Source organism: Chlorocebus sabaeus, chromosome 27 (assembly GCF_047675955.1).
Source record: "Chlorocebus sabaeus isolate Y175 chromosome 27, mChlSab1.0.hap1, whole genome shotgun sequence".
Classification (NCBI taxonomy): Eukaryota; Metazoa; Chordata; class Mammalia; order Primates; family Cercopithecidae; genus Chlorocebus; species Chlorocebus sabaeus.
Window position 1 is genome coordinate 42,910,773 of NC_132930.1, and position 17,334 is coordinate 42,928,106.

At 50.7% G+C, this 17,334-nt stretch overlaps 1 protein-coding gene across 2 annotated transcripts in view; it reads right to left on the bottom strand.

Moving 5' to 3' along the window:
- C27H4orf50 (chromosome 27 C4orf50 homolog) overlaps positions 1–17,334 on the bottom strand; it is a 125,248-nt gene that overhangs the window by 96,620 nt on the left and 11,294 nt on the right. For both annotated transcript variants that reach the window (XM_038008724.2, XM_008017955.3), the window contains exons 4-5: positions 13,883–14,422; positions 523–652 (exon numbers count right to left, since the gene is read on the bottom strand). In XM_038008724.2, the coding sequence (XP_037864652.2) occupies positions 523–652; positions 13,883–14,422 (670 nt within the window). The remainder of the gene's footprint in view (positions 1–522; positions 653–13,882; positions 14,423–17,334) is intronic.

Genomic DNA, 17,334 nt, shown 5'->3' on the forward strand with positions numbered 1-17,334 from the left:
AGAGAGAGACTCCATTTCAAAAACAAAAACAAAACAAAACGAAAAAAACGAGAGAGAGATATTGGTTCACATCAGGGACAAGAGGTTCTAAGCCCCAGCAGCTTCCAGACCTGCCAAGTGCGATTCTCACTGCCTCACACTGGAGGTGTCACGTGGGAAATGGGGGGACAGGATGGCTCCTGGTCATCATACGGACTTCTGTGAAAACATGTCCCTGCTGCCAACCTGCTGGCCTGTGAGGCCCCTTGGCTGGCACCCTCCCGAGGGCCCAGGGTATGAGCCTGTGTTCAGCTGAGCCTGAGCCAAAGGTCCCTGGTGGGAGTTGCATACTCTGATCCCCCTGCAGCAGCTGTGTGACCCTGAGTGAGGAACCCTACCTCTCTGAGCCTCGATTCTTGTCTGTAGACGGGGGGACCACCCCTTTCCCCTGTGTCATTGGGACATGATGAGGAGGAAGCAAGCTAGCCCTTTGGTGGGTGTTGCCCGGGACCCTGTCCTCCACGCACCGCAGTACCCACGCACCTTCTGAGGCCCTTTGTCCAGGGGCATCATCGGACCGCAGGGAGCTCCACCAGCCTTGGCTTCTGCGGGGGTCCAGGGCCTCCTTCCTGGGCAGGGGCAGTGAGTTACCCTGAACACAGTCCAGAGCATCCTGGAGGAAGACAGACCAAGTCAGGAGCCGTCAGTGTCCTGGCTGAAGAGTGCACTCCAAGCCCATTCCCGGGGGCCCCTCCCCAGCAGAGAGCTTGAGTCCCTTCCATAGGTGAGGAAACTGAGGCTCAGAGGGCAGAGAGCTCACAGCCTGGCAGCACAGCCCCGGCCTTGTGCTTTTGGTTCATCAGGCCAAACTGTCCCCTCTTAGCAATTGGACTCCTGTCCACAGATAACGAGGGCAGTGTTCAGTCCTTGGAGGAGTGTGTCTGTCCAGCCAAGAAGAACCCAGGTCCCCTCAATCAGGGTCATGGACCAGACTGGTACAGTCCATGGCCTGTTAGGACCTGGGCCATACAGCAGGAGGTGAGCAGCAGGCGAGCAGGCATTACTGCCTGAGGTCCGCCTCCTGTCAGGTCAGCAACGGCATTAGATTCTCGTAGAAGCATGAACCCTATTGTGAACTGCGGAAGTGAGGGATCTAGATTGGGTGCTCCTTATGAAAATATAATGCCTGATGATCTGAGGTGGAACAGTTTCACCCGGAAACTATCCCCCCCCCCCACCCACTGCCCATGGAAAAAGTATCTTCCATGAAACCAGTCCCCGGTGCCAAAAAGGTTGAGGACTGCTGCCCTAAAGGGCACCAAAGGCTCCCAGCTCCACCCTTCCTGTGCAGGGGTCCAGAGCCTCTCCTCCCTGGGCGGGGGCAGTGAGTCACCCTGAACGCAGCCCAGGGCATCCTGGAAGAAGGCACCCTTCCTGTGCACAGGTTTTTTCCATGTCCTGTCCAGGGAGGAGGGTGTCTGCCCAGGGAATTTGGACTGTCCTGTCCTTCAACTGTCAATAAGCTCCAAATGCGACTGCCCGGTACCTTGGCAGCACCCTACCCCCTGGGCTTCTCCATAGCTTGGAGCTTCCCCAGCTGCCGCCCTGCTGCAGATCAGGATAATTCAGAGGCAGCTCCTTTCCCCCTGCCATGGGGGAGAGGCATGGGACTGGCAAAAAAAACAAAACAAAACAAAAAACAACTGTCACCCACCACCCACGAGGGGCTGGGCACAGGTCTCCTCTGGGTTCCCACGGCCCTGGCTGCTTCCACTACGGTGCTCCAGCCCGGTGCTGTTGGCTGGCTCACTGACCTACTCCACTGGACTGTGGGCTCCTTTAGGAAGAGAACTTGGCTTCATTTTGTCTGCACCCTCACCCTAACCTGTATACAGTAGGTGCTTAATAAATGTTTCATTATCGGGTGGACAGATAGAACCTGAGGAAAAGCAGATGTTTTAGATTTACGAGTGCAGTCATTCAGAAAACATTTATTAGGCTCCTACTGTGTGCCAGGTGTGACTCTCGGCCAGGAGGAAACGGAATTGAGCAGGTAAGTGCCCTGTCCCCTTCTCACTTGCTCCCGAGGTCCTCACCTTCCCTCAGCAGACCCAGCATCTGACTCCTGGCTGGTCCTCCCACCTCCTTCAGGTTCTTCTTGCAGCTACGGGAGACCTGCTGATCTGCCAGCCTCCCCTTGGCTCCCCTCTGGCTACAGGGTCAGCACGAATGCTGAAATCAGGTGCTGGTGCCCGTTTATGGGCTGTCATTGCTGCCTGGGCACTTGTTCCCACCCCTGCAGCTTTGCACCAGCTTTCCCTCTCAGCAACCTGCTTGCCTGCCCCAGGGCATCCGTGCTCTCCCCGGTCTCTGCACCTTCCCGTGTGCTGTTCCTGCCACCTGGCTGGCACATCCTTCTTGGGAGGGGCCTCGATCGCTTGCTTGCTGCAGGCAAAGCTTTCTCTGCTTCTTGCTCCTGGCCCCTCCCTTCCACCCACCGCTCAGGCCCCTGCGATGGCACTAAAATGGAAACTGGACCCTGGTTGCTCCCTGCTTCTCACACTTCAACGCTTCCTGTTACACTGAAAGAGAAACCCCCTCCGGCCTCACTGCCCCTGCCTCCACCCCGCTACCCCCACCCACGTCTGTGCTCCTGGAAGGGACTCTTCTCCCCACACCTCAGAGCCTTTGCACACTGTCTGGATCTTTCTTCCCACCCTCTGCCTGGTCAACCTCCTCCCCTTCTGGGACCTGCTTAAAGGCCAATCCTTAATGAGGCCTTCTTTAGCCTTCATCTCCTCCCACTCTGGCTTGCTGGCCTCCTGTGGATCTGTATGATGGTTTGGGTCCTGTCCATTTTCTTCTCATAGGCCAGGGGCCTCAGCACTGGCCACATCATGGAGTCACCCAGAAGCTTTAAACAAGAACCTGTGCAGGAGCCTCAACCCGAACCAATGAACCCAGAGGGCCCGGGCAGCGGCATCCTGTCCTGACGGCCACCTGCCTGCACCCAGAGGGCCTGGCTGACGGCTGCAGCTGTCCACGTTCTCACAGTCCCCTTCAGCTGCTTCCTGTCTTTATCCATTTGGTTCCCACTCAACCAGAATTGTGCACCTTGTCAGCTGCTTAAAATCATCATTGGAGTGAGAGGGAAAAGAGAAAATGAAAGAGAGAAAGAAGGCATCAAAGAAAGGAAGTGAAAGAATGTGAATGACAAAGGAAAAGGAGAGGGAATAGGATAGGGAAAGGAAGAGAAATTCAAAGTGAAAGGAGGGAGACAGAGAAGTTGAAGGAAGAGGAAGGACTACATAAACAGAAAAAGGAGGAGGCTGGGGAGGCAGCGTGGAGGCCACTCCATAGCTCAGAAGGTAGAAATGGTTACTGGTGGTGTATTTTTTGGATTTTATTATCATATCCAGGCTGACTTCAATGCAATTCAACAACTGCTCACTGAGAACCTACTATGTGGCAGGCCCTGTCCTGGAGCTGGGGACACGGCCATGGATAAGCATACCTAGATTCCTGCATCAAGGAGGTGACATCCAGTGGAGACAACCTAGAAGACAACGCTGTACTGAAACATTGCCCATTGTCTAGTTTACCCCTTCATGTCCCAACCAATGAAGGCAATACTCAGAGAGGGTGAGTCACTTGTCCAAGGTCACACAGTAAGTCGATGGGAGAACAGGAGCAGAGCTCAGGTTTCTAAACCTGATCTGGAACTTTTTCTCTCCCTGCCTGCTCTATCAGTCCGTCCTACATTTCAACCCTCAAGAAAACATTTGCCTGTAACTTAGTCTGGACTCAGCTTTCATGTGCAATTATAAGCAAAAAAAAAAAAAAAGAAAAAGAAAAAGAAAAAAAGAAAATGAGGAATATCAGGACATCCAGGCATAAACACGAACGTGTTAGAGGCCCTTCTGGGCTTTTTTCTATGCATAGACATTTTCCTAGGCATAGACATTGTGTAAGTTCTATTTATACAAAATGTAAATTTTTACTTCATGAATTTTGCATTTAATGATATAGAAGGATCATTTCTCTGCAGGATCTTCTCCAGTGTGGTTTTTATAGCTACCTAATATTCTCTGCTATAAGGGAGAAAGTTCCAGATCAAATCAATTCCCTCGTATTGGGCAGTCGAGTTGTTTCGAATTTTTACCAACTACAAGTAGAGCTGAGATACACATGACTGTACATGACTCTTCTGTACCCTCCGATCACTTTTTGGATATTTTTGTGGAAGTCAAATGGCTGAGACTCAGTCATAAACCTTTTTTTAAAGGCATTTAATACTTATTGGTTGACAGCTCTTCCAAAGGGATGTGTTCATTTACACTCCTGATAGCTCCAGCACCACATGGCTGCAGGCCCTTTTAACCTTCGACAAATGTACTGGAGAAAATGAGATCCTGCGGTTTTTCTCATTGGCGTTATTTTTTAACTAATGGAGCTGACCAAATTATTTTTATAAGACCATTGGCCATTTTGTACTTCCTTTTATATTATTTGCATGTTCATCCCTTTTGCCTGTTTTATTTTTTGACATGATTAACACTTTTTTTTTTTTTTTTTTAAAGCTCTCTCTTGCTGCTGGAGAAACAAATGTGTAATACGCCGTTCTGCACAAAAGCAAGCAGTGAGCAGGCTGCCTGGAATTTCCCCAACAACAAAGAGATTCACGTAGCTGCCACCAGGGGTCACTCTACGCACACTGCCAGGGCTCAGAGGCTGGCGGGATCATACAGTAATTCGCAAAGCCCCTGACATTGGATTGTGATCTCAGCTCTGGGATGACAGTGGACAAGGACTTTTTAAGAACCCAGCTTTTCATCTCTCTGCACGAGCATCTCTGGGACCCTCCAGGCCAGGCACAGCCCTGTGCCGACCTCTGCCGTAGCATCATTGTAGTGTCATGGTTTGCAACTGTGTCTATCTCCCCTGTAAACTTTTGGAGGGCAAGATTCATGCCGGGCTCACTGCGCCTGGGACATGGCAGGTGCCCAGTGCACACTCATGGGAAAGCATTCAGACCCATCTGCAGATAAACCACGTTTGTCTTGCCAACTATGAATGGTTCTTATTTCCTTTTACCCTGAGTAGAAACCCTGTCCCCAAACTCCTCCCCAGGTCACAGTTTGTCCTTGCAGTGGCTCGTTCCTCTGGGGATCAAGGTTCCAAGTGACTTGCTCTAAAATATATGACCTCAGGAGGAAGCATATGACCCCAGGCAAGCTACGGGAATCCTCCAGACTACAGGTTTGTGGACAGGGCACTGCCCCAGAGTCAGAGTCTCTACCTTGCAGAGTCCATGAGTTCCTGTTTAGGAAAGTGCTTTGTGAATATGAAACAAATGAAACACATTCTTATAATGACTGCCTTTGCTGTAGTTCACACCATGGCTCCCAGAGCACATCAGACATAGCCAAGGGGTCCCTGCAGGTGGGGCCAAGCCTGTGCCTCCTTTCAGACGCTGCTGATTCCACTTCCTTGGGCAAGTGACTTTACCTCCCTTCTTCAGTGTCCTCCTCTGCAAAATGAGAATCAATAATTCTCCCACCTCATGAGCTTGTTGTGGGGAATGCAACACATTACCACGCTGGGCAGGCAATAAGCGCTCCAAAAACTGACGAAGGTCAGCTTTCGTGACGATTTTCTATCTGTGGCACACATCTCTGGGACTAGATCCTCCTCACCGTTTCCCCATTTCTATGCTTCACTTCCAGCATTGCCACTCTGAAGCAGTCCCTTCAGCCAGAAGCTTCCTTTTCCCAGGGGCAGGGGAGCAAATAGCTTCACTGGTGCATCAAGGCACTCACTTATCAAGCACTTCACAGCTGGTGGCCAGGGACTGGGAATGGAGCTAAAGTGAACCAGTTTTGGATGATGAGGGGCACACAGCCGAGGGGGTGGGCATCTGGGCACAGTGGACATCAGGACCACCAGAGGTGGCTCATGTCACCATGGGGGCACTGAGTTGACGTGAGATCAGGGAAGTCTTCCAGAGGAAGCAACATTCCCGACGAACAAAGATAAAGTAGCAAGACTTTCCAAGCAGCCTGAGTGGGGATAGGCACTAGAAGCTTCTAGATACAGGCAAGGCTACAAGGCAGAAGAGCCTGGCACATTCAGGGACCTGCAGCTCAGTGTGACTGAAATGACATACGGGGGACTGAGTTTGAAGGAGCAGAACACCAGGGGGCTTGAATGCCATGGATAGGAGGTTGAACTTGATCCTGAGGCCGTGGGCAGCCATGGCGGGGTGCTTATGGAGGGAGATCCTTTGACAGTCACCACCAAAGGGCCGCATCTGGCTCTGCAGTTTCCTTATCGATGGGTTCTAACACGTTAATTTTTAAATTCCAGGCTGCACTCATCCTGAGAGCTGGTAGCTGGCTGGCGCTTCATGTTTCACAGTGGCCCTCTCAGGAGGAATTCTTCTTTTCCAGGCAGCCCTTTTTGACCTCAAGATGCTCTTTGTGGGCCATCAGCTTCCCTCTGAGAGATGGACAGAGCCTGGCAGCCTTGTCACACGCCGCAGCCTGGGTCCAGCCCCCACTCCAACACCAGAGTCCTCCCCCAGTGACCCAGGGTCCTCCCCCAGTGACCCACAGACTCCACAGGGCTCATTTCCTTGCCCTTCCTCTGCCCCTACCCCCTTCCCTCAATCTGTTTTGTCATCCTGTGGGGCAGAGTCTTGTCTTACTCCCCAGCCCCTGTACTGAGCTCAGACTGGAGCCAAGCACAGGCATCAAATGGATACCATCAAATCCTGACTGTTGACCAGTATTTACTGAAGGAATAGGGCGTGGGACACAGTGATGGGATCAGCCCACCAAAGGGCAAATCCTGGTCCCACCATATTATGGTCTGAACTTTCATGTCCCCTCAAAACTCATTCGTTAAAACCCATATACCCAAAGGGATGTTATTAGGAAGTGGTGCTGAGTCCCCTCCGAGGACAACCCATCGGTAAGTGGCAGGAGAGCCCACCTCCACCAAAAGTTAGAGCAAGCCATACCAGAAATGCAAAAGCCATGATAAAATGGATACACAAACACAGCCAAAGCAAGCCTCTCACTAGTCGAAATTCTCCTAACCTGGTTTTTCAAGGGCCACGGTTTTAGATTGCTCGAAGGCAGAATCAGTGATTACTCAACGACATTTTTTTCTTTTATTTTTTTGAGACAGAGTCTCATTCTGTCACCCAGGCTGGGGTGCAATGGCATGATCTCAGCTCACTGCAACCTCTGCCCCCCGGATTCAAGCAATTCTCCTGCCTCAGCCTCCCAAGTAGCTGGGATTACAGGCACACGCCCCCATGCCCAGCTAATTTTTGTATCTTTAGTAGAGACAGCGTTTCACCATGTTGGACAGGCTGGTCACTTTAGGTCAGGAGTTCGTGCTCCATGATATTTTATGCTAAGAATGTTATGCAGCGTTTGTTCAGCAGGGTCCTGTCATCACACTCTCTTGGGTTCTTCCCTCTGACACCACCAGGGAGACAACTGCTGCTCTTTCTCATCCAGTAGAAATCCACTGGGGAGGTCGCACGTCCCAAGACTAGTGTCCTAAACAAGCCCAGAAGCCAGATCAACTGTTTTCAGCCTCACAGGGCTGAAAAGGGGCCTGAACCCACACAGGCTCTGGTAACTGAGAGTCAGTGCTATCTTCCCTCCTCCCTCCTTGCACTTAATAAATATTCACCCAGCACCTCTTCCGTGCCAAGGGCTGTGCTAGAGCTGGGAATGCAGCAGAAAATAAAGAAGACAGTGCCTGTTTTGCAAGATGCATGTTTTGTTGGCAGTCAATGAATGAATAAATAAATGTAGAGCATGTCAGTGTGCCTGCGGCACTCAGCAAACACAGGGAAGGCAGAGCGCACCCAGCGCCAGCCCTGCCCTTGGGAGGCTCAGCCCAGTACTGACAGCTGTGTGTGTGAGGGCCCTGGGAGGACAGAAGAGGCTCCTGGGGTCAGGGAACACCTGGAGGAGGAGAAGAGACCATGAGCCTTCATCTGCCACGTAACTTTGTGGAGTGAGTTGACTTGTGTCTTCCCAAAAGAAATCGTACCTGAGAGTGTGGCCTTAGTTGAAAATAGCGTCATTGCAGATGTGATCAAATTAAGGTGAGGCCATACTGGATTAGGTTGGGTCCTAATCCAATAACGATCTGGTGTCCATATAAGAATAGAAGAGACACAGAGACAGACACACAGAGGAAAGAGGCCAAGAGAAGATGGAGGCAGAAATCAGAGTGATGCGTCTGCAAGCTGAAGATTGCCAGGAGCCACCAGAAGCTGGGTGTGGCAAGGAGCAGACTGCCCCCTAGAGCCTCAGGAGGAAGCATGGCCCCACTGCCACCTTGATTTCCAACTTCTGGCTCCCAGACCCGGGAGAGAATAAATGTCTGCAGTTTTAAGCCAGCAGGTTTGAGGTACTTGGTTATAGCAGCCCCAGGAGAATAACACGCTGTGCCTTGCCTGTTTCCTCAGGACCCAACCTGCAGCCCTGGGAATGCCCCGGGTGGCCTGGCCCTTACCTGCAGCAGCTAGCTCCAAACCAGCTGGGAACACCTTGCCTGCTGCTGTCACACTCTGTCTCCAGGCCTGTGGCTGGCTGGGGCCTCTCCTGCCCACTCAGACAATGCTCTCCTGCCCCAGCGCTTCGCCCCACCAGGTGGGCTCAGAGCCCTGGCAGCCTGACTCGGGGTCACTGCTGGTGCCATCCCCACACCCTCGGAGGGTGGTTCTCAGCTGCATGAGCACCCACAGTTGCCTCTGGGAAACCCCCAACCCAGGAGGCTGGGTGGATATGACAGGAAAGTCAGGGAATGGGAATTACATCGGGGCCTCGCTCCTTGGTTGTGTGACCCTGGACAGGGCACTGCATCTCTGAGCCTTCTGCCTCCTCTATGAAGCAGACAAGAGGACACCTACCTGGCCATGTCACTTGAGGATTAAGTGAGTAACAGATGGGCAGCTCCCAAGATGAAAGCCAGCCCCTTCCCCTCACCCCCTCTCACATCCCAGGTCTTCTATCAGCCAGGGGGCTTTACCCACCTGCCCTGCCCTGCAGCAGACCCAGGTAAAGGTTCTCAGCTCCTTGGCCCAGAGAACCGCCCCCAGACGGCCCTTTGCACAAGGTCACTGCAGTTCTCTCAGTCTTCCCAGCCTATCCACAGGCTGCTGGGATACAGGAGCTGGTGACCACAGGCCCCATCCACCCTGGGGATCTGTTGGCCTGAGCTCCCACCAGCCATTTTGGCAGCTCAATGGTGACAAACTACACTCACATCTAACCTACTCCAGTCCAGGATAAGCCCTCAGGGAAAACAAATAAAAAGTCAAGAGAGAGAAAATTACAATGTAGGTAGTGAGGCTGACTTACCCAATATCCTACTAGATGAGCACAAGCCCAGGAAGATATGAGGAGGAGGGTGGCAATGGTGATGATGATGGTGATAGTGATGAGGGTGGTAATGGTGATGATGGCAATGGTGGTGATGGTAATGGTGATGTTGGTGATGATGGTATTAGTGGTGATGGTGATGATGATGTTGGTGATGGTGGTGATGGCAGTGATGGTGATGGTGATGGTGATAGTGATGATGTGATGGTAATGGTGATGATGGTGATGGTGATGATGAAGTGGTGGTGATGGTGATGGTGACTGTGATGGTGATGATGTGGTGGTGATGGTGATGGTGACTGTGATGGTGATGATGTGGTGGTGATGGTGATAGTGATGATGGTGGTGGTGGTGATGGTGATGATGTGATGGTAATGGTGATGATGGTGATGGTGATGATGAAGTGGTGGTGATGGTGATGGTGACTGTGATAGTGATGATGTGGTGATGATGTGGTGGTGATGGTGATGGTGACTGATGGTGATGATGTGGTGATGGTGATAGTGATGATGGTGGTGGTGGTGATGGTGATGATGTGATGGTAATGGTGATGATGGTGATGGTGATGATGGTGATGGTGATGATGATGATGATGTGGTGGTGATGGTGACTGTGATGGTGATTGTGATTATGGTGATGATGTGATGGTGATGGTGATGATGATATGATGGTGATGGACTTATAATATGATGGTGATGGTGGTGGTGATGGTGATGATGATAATGGGGACAGTGATGGTGATGATGGTGATGGTGATGATGATGTGATGGTGATGATTGTGATAATGATGATGGTGATGATATGGTGATGATGGTGATGGTGATGGCAGTGGTGATGGTGACGATGTTGATGGTGTTGATGGTGATGGTGATGATTATGGTGATGATGTGATGGTGATAGTGATGATGGTGATGGTGCTGGTGATGATAGTGATGATGGTGATGAAATGATGATGGTGATGATGGTGATGGTGATGATGGTGATAGTGATGATAGTGATGATGGTGATGATGGTGATGGTGATAGTGATGGTGATGATGATGTGATGGTGATGATGGTGATAGTGATGATGATGTGATAGTGATGCTGGTGATGGTGATGGTGACGATGATATGATGGTGATGATGGTGATGGTGATGATGGTGATGGTGATGATGATGTGATGGTGATGCTGGTGATGTTGATGATGGTGATGGTGATGATAGTGATGGTGATGATGATGTGATGTTGATGATGGTGATGGTGATGATAGTGATGGTGATGATGATGTGATGGTGATGATGGTGATGGTGATGATGTGATGGCGATGGTGATGATGGTGATAATGATGACATGATGGTGATGGTGATGGTGATGATGGTGATGATGGTGATGGTGGTGATGGTGGTGATGATGCTGACAGTGACGATGCTGACAGTGACAGAGGCTAGATTCGATTGATCACTCAAAATATACCGGGCACTGAGCTAAGAGCTTTCCCTGTGCTTTCTCATTTCATTCTCACAGTCACATCAGGGTGCACTAGTATTATCATCATCCTAGTATTAATCCCATTTCACAGGGAGCACAGAGAATTTAGGAACCTGGTCGAAAGCGTCTCAGCTGGTAGGAGGCAGAGCTGTGCTGGAATCCTCCATTATCTCCACTCTCATTCCCGCCTGCACCTCTGAGTGGGAGCATCTTGCTCCACTCCAGTGTTGAAGGCTCAGCATTCTACACTCCACAGGTTCCTGTGTTGCAACCCTGCTTTTCCAGCTACCCTGCTGATGAGAGACCGGGGCAAAAGTGGCTGGGGACCACACTTGATGGGCAATTTATGGAACTTTCAAGAGAAGTGTGACTGTGCAGGCCAGCCTAGAGTGCAGCATTGAGAACTGAGCCCCACATGAGGTGCAGTTCCTCTGGGCCACTGGGACTTCTATAAGAGGAAGCATGAAACCTTAAGAAGGTCACAGACACACATTGACAAGGATCCAGTGAGCCGATGGCATAGAATCTACTAAATCCAGCCACTGCTGCTGCCCCAGGCTCCTCAATAACAAACTCTAACCCCAGGATCTCGAGGTCCGGGCAGCAGGCGAAGTCACGGCTCTGGCCATGTCTTTTTCCTGGCCGGGATACTTAACAGCTGGTGCCTGTGATGATGTCACTTAAACTCCCTGGGTCTCAGCTTCTCTATCTGTTCAGTGGGTAAACAGCACCTGTCTCACAAGGCTGTCCTAAGGATTACATGAGAAAACAGAATGACCAAGACATGAGTAGGTACTTCCTAAATACGTAGGTACTCATGCTATCTCCCTGATAACCATTTTCAAGAAATAGCAGGTAGCTATTTCTGAGAAGTGCGACTGTACACAGCAGCCTGCAGTGCAGCCTTGAAAGCTGAGCCCCATGCGAGCTGCAGTTCCCCTGGGCCATCGGGACTTTTACAAGAGGAAGATAGGATGAATGGAGAGATTAGGGGAAGAAGGACTTAAGCCAACAGTCTAAAGTCTTATGTTTAGGAAAATTACAGAGAGAATTTTAAATGACAATTTCCATCTAGGCACAACTTGTTTTCCAAAATTACAACAAGTTGCCAATGTTATGTACTTCGTTTTCCTTTTATCTGGTGAACATAAGGAAGAACAAACAGGAAATGTACAAGAGTGAGAATAGGAGGATAAAGCAGTAAAAAGGTCAACTAAGACCACCGATAAAGCCCTTACTAAGATAACCTGGATAAGACACACATCGTTATCCTGAGAAAATTCAGATCATTTAAGGTTCCAGGTAATTTTAAATGGATTGTCCAGGTTCGAAGATAAATTTTATTTCCAGAAAATGAGTACTCCTTTTTGGGCTACGGTTGCTCACTCATTTTTCCTTAAATGCAAATTGAGCCACAGGGGAGAAGCAGGCTGTAGATCTCTTTGTGGGAGCTGAATGAGTGCTTTCATTGCAGAAGGTAGGCTGCTACAGTAGAAACGATAAACTTTGGACTCTCGTGAAATTTTGATTACATTCCAGTTCGGTCCCTTAATATCTGTGTGACAACAGTTAAAAGATGCTGTCCTCTGAGCCTCAGCTTCTTCAAATGCAAAAGGAAGATGCTAATATCACCTTCCTTCATAAGCATTAAATGAAATAATGTCTTTGCAAACACCCAGTATGCAGCCGAGCACACGGTAGGAATACATAAAATGTAAGCTTTTACCCTCCCCTCAATCAAATGAATCAATACATGTCCAGCCTGCCCTCCAGAGTTTAAGAAGTTTGTCCAAGGTCACACAGTGAGTAAATATGCAAACCAGAAAGGGACCCTACCCTGTGTGCTCTCTAATCCACAGTCCTGAGGCCCTCCTGTGTGCTGCTATGGGGGCTACAAAGACCATCACGTCTGGACCTTGCCCTCAAGGAGCTCACAGTCTAAAGAGGGAGAACTGAAGTTGCACGCACAGAATTGCCACCAAGGAACTGTTGTCACCTTTGGTGCTGCAGGTGAAGTGGGAGAAGAGGTGACTGCTTCCAGAGGAGAGGGACCAGACTTCACAAGCACACACGAGTCCTGTGGCACAGCGTGTTGAAGATCTTGTCTAGCGCGGGGCCTGGCAGTCAGCAGGAACTCATTGGATGTTGGACAGATGGATGGACAAGAGTGAGTGGACAACAAGGGATATAAGGTGGCTGGTTAGCTGCCTGGCCAGTGGCCAGAGGGGTAGATAGATGAACAGATGGTGTGGTGAATGAGAAGATAATGGAATATGGCTAGACAAGTGGGAGGGTGAGTGCTAGGGTCTGAATGGCTGTGTTCCCCCCCACTAAATTTATGATGAAATCCTAATCCTCAGTGTGAGGTTGTCAGGTGGTGGGGTCTTTGGGAGGTAATTAGGTCATGAGAGTGGAGGATTCATGGATGGTATTAGTACCCTAGAAGGCTCCCTCTCCTTCCTGCCCTGTGAGGACCCAGTGAGAAGGCCCTCCCCCAACACCAAATCTGCTGGTGCCTTGATCTTGGACCTCCAGCCTCCAAAAGTGTGAAAATAAGTTTCTGCTGTTTATAAGCCACCATCCATGATATATTTTTTTTTTATAAAAGCCCAAACAGATTTCAACAATGGCAAAACAAGTGGTTTAGTGAGCTCATAAGTGGCTGTGTGAACAAGCAGCTGTTAGAATGAATGGGAAAATGACGGTGGGTAGGTGGGTGAGTGGTTGGATAGGTGGATGGATGGATGACAGGCAAGTGTGTGCATCTGAGGATGGACAGGTGGGTGGACACGGTTGGTGGATGGGTAGTGAGGTGGGTATGCACTGAATGAGTGTGTGAGGTTAGATGGAAGAGGGGGTGGGGAGGTGAGTAGATGCAGTGAAGGATGATGGACAGGGCTGGCAGGGTTGGATGGGTGTACGAAGAGGAGCCCGGGAAATGAATGGGTCCAAGACTTGACCAAGTGGCTGGAGGAGAAAGAAAAAGGCAAAAGATCACTCCTGCCCTGGGTTGCTGCCACTTACCAGGCTGCAGTGACCAACAGGGGCCTGGGCTCCCAGCTCCTCTCGCAGGCGCTGGTTCTGCTGGGCAAGGTCCTCCATCTGACACTGCAGGCCGATCTCTGACAGTTTCAGCCCATAGATGAAGCAGCGCAGCTCCTCCAGCTGCCCGCGGAGCTGGCGCTCTGTGGCCCGGTGCTGTTGCAGCCTGTGCGCCGCCTCCTCTCGCTCACGCTCGCTGCGCTCTGCCCTCGCCTGCAGGGCGCGCAGTTCCGCAGTCGCCTCGGGGGTGCTCTGGAGGCCCGGGGCCGCGATGTCCCGCTGGGCCAGCAGGAGGCCCGCGGCGTGGCAGAGGCGTTGCACGTCGTGCTCCAGCCGCTGCACCTGCGCCCGCAGGACGCGTTCCTGCTCGCGCACCAGGCCCAGCTGGCGCCGCTGGGTCAGCCGGCTGCGCTCCAGGGCCGCCGCCTGCTGCCCCAGTGCCTCGTCCTTGCGCCGCAACCGCTCCTGCAACCGCCGCAGCCGCCACTGCTGCCGCCTGGCCACGCTCTCCTTCTCCCGGATCTACAAGTTGGCGGTGGATGAGGGCGTCAGCAAGCCCGAAGGACACGCCATGGCTCACATTGATTCTGTCTTGACTTAACATTTCCGTATTTTGTGCATGGTGTGTTTTTGCATTTTGTGCATTATAATAGTGCATCAAAATATTATCTCTTTGACTGTTTTGCATCATTTTAAATTTTGCATGGAGGCAAGTGTCTCCCTCACCTCATCCACCCTAGTCTAGGCCCTGCACCCTCAAGAGCTCCCTGAGTCCTGGGAGGGAGCTGTGCAGGTGACAGGATGGCCATCAGCGAGTGCACACCCTGAGGGCCGCTGGAGATGTCCCGATACTGAATACATCCGCACCTGAGTGCACACAGCTGCTCCGGAGCCTCCCGGGTGTCCCCACTTCACCCCAGAACTGCCCAGAGGTCCCCATTTCCTATCTACAGGGTCAATGCTTGGCCCACCCAGGGTCAGCTGGCTCCAGCAGGTGAGTCAGGACACCAGTGCCACAGTAGCTGTCATTACTGTGGACACTCCACCTGAAGGGAGTTATGTTACTAGCCTGAAGGATACTCAGAAGTGACTTGCATATCATGCAGCTAAAATTCATTGCGGCCAGGATGCCAAGCGCCTGGTACCTGACTCAGGCCTTTTCTTCTTTCATCTGCCCACCTGCCTGGCCAGGGAACACATCTGCCTCTTCCCACCCATGGGCCGTGAGCTGGTCTGGGGTGAACCACCCACGGCGAAAATTAGAGCTGTTGCCTACTTTTCAGAATTAACTCAAGCAAAGGGATAAAACTGCCTCTACGTTAATCTTTCAATTGCCAGCACTTGCTGCTGCTCTTCTGCCAGGGAGCTTCCGGAAAACAAAAACAAACAAGCTAAGAGCAAACGTGAAAGAGGAAACCTGGGAACAGCTCAGACAAGCTTTGTTTGATAGTTTTGGGGAACGTGGGGCAGATAAAAGTGGGGGTCAGATTCCCTGGGAGGAGAATTCTCCCGGTCTTCCTGAAGGCATGTATTCTGTAATGATCTTTGCATGGTGCCCGGTGGAAGGACTTCAGAGCCTGGATGGTCTGCCTTTGACAGCTTTCAGAATGACCGCAGGTCACTACAGAAACAAGGCATCTCCATACGCAAATGCTTACTGGAAACAATGACAGCAACAAAGCAAAACTGCTATTTGGTACATACAGGTGCGAAGGGCATGGAAAACTTGGTCATGCACTCCTGCAAAACTCGCTTCAAAATACAAATGTTTGCAGCGAGAGATTTAGGGTTAGAGGGTTGGGGGCTGGGTGGCAGCTGAGCCAAGGGGCAACTGAGAGATCCTAAGCAATTCTGCTATCTATCACTTTGAACATCTGCCGCCCATCTGGAAATGGAGTTTTGTGACGAGTCTTTCCCAGCAGCATACACAGCACATGAGACAGATTTAATAAGACGACGCACGTAGAAGAGGGTTTAGTGTTCCACTGCAGAAACTGCTGGTCCCTGCAGTACCTTTCACTCCCTAACAGCGTATCACTTGCTGTCACCCTCATCTTTTGCCCCTCATCACACTGTGAACATCATTACAGGGCTGGGTCCAATTCACCTCGGAAATTCTATATGCACATAGGGCACAGCTCAAAAAGTATTTATGACAGCATTTTCCACGAGACATCACATCAGTGGCGGAGGAGTCCCACTCAACACCACTCTACCTGTGTTAAAACTCCCCTCAGGATGGTAATGAGGTACTATGAGCCAAGGAGGAGAAGTAACTCGATTTTCTGCACCTGAAGTTCAGTATAATGAGAAAAAAAAATTCCACTAGGATATCTCCCTGGCGTCTCAAGGACTATTTTCAATTTAATTGGAATCCTTGTATTTCCACGTCCAATTCTATTTCAGCTAATAGCTATGCCAAGTGCTTTTGCAGCTTTTTGACAGTTTCCCACTGTAAGAAACATGTATGAAACACCTATGAACATCATGCCCATTATACACACCTGTGTACAGCTGAAATAAGTTTCTCAAAACAGCACTCCCTCTAGCACGTGCGACGTGCTTTTACATTTCTTAGTCTCTATTGATTTGATTTTTAAGTGCTAGTTTTGAGCCCCTGAATTGAATTGATCTCACCTCCCACAGATGGGTTGCAACCTGCAATTTGAAATTCCCTGGCTGCATTCTAAATAGCAGCAGGCTAGAACAGGATGCCTCCAGGGACTGTTGGGCGCCGCATGCGGCTACCTTGGAGTTTTGTGGTTTTTGCCTCTGCAGCCTTTCCTAAAAATGGCCTACCCTCCAGCCCCATCATCCTTCCCCTGGAAAATTTCAGTAATGGCTAATAATTATAAAAGCAGATAGTGTCATTTAAATACCTACTGTTGGGAGTGTTTTACATGTATCAATTCAACCCACACAACAATCTGAGGGGTTTGGTTCTATATCATTCCCACTTCACAGATGAAGAAACTGAGGCCCAGAGAGGTTAAGTCACTTGCCCAAGGTCACACAGCTAGTGAGTGGCAGAGCCAGGGTTTGGCTCCAGGCCTCTGCCTCCAGAGCCCCCGACCCTTAACTGCTTACTCCTCCAGGGAGCTCTCGAACTTCTCCCCCTGCCTCTGCCATCTCTCTCTGCCATGCAGGGAGAATGGCATTCCCCAAATGACCATCTGACCCCGAGGCTTCCCTACTTAAGTCCCCTAAAGCTTGTTCCCCATTGTATTCAGAATTGAGCCATGCAGCGGAGTTGGCCACTTGGCCCCTCTGGAACTTTCTGACTCACCCACTCCATCCCCAGCACAGTGATATCCTCTGTGTTCTCCCAACCTCTGTGCTATGGCCGATGCTGTCACTCACGCCTCACATGCCCTTCCCAACAAGGCCCAACTCACACGGCCTCAGCTCTCTGTAGCTCTCCTCAACTCCCCCAG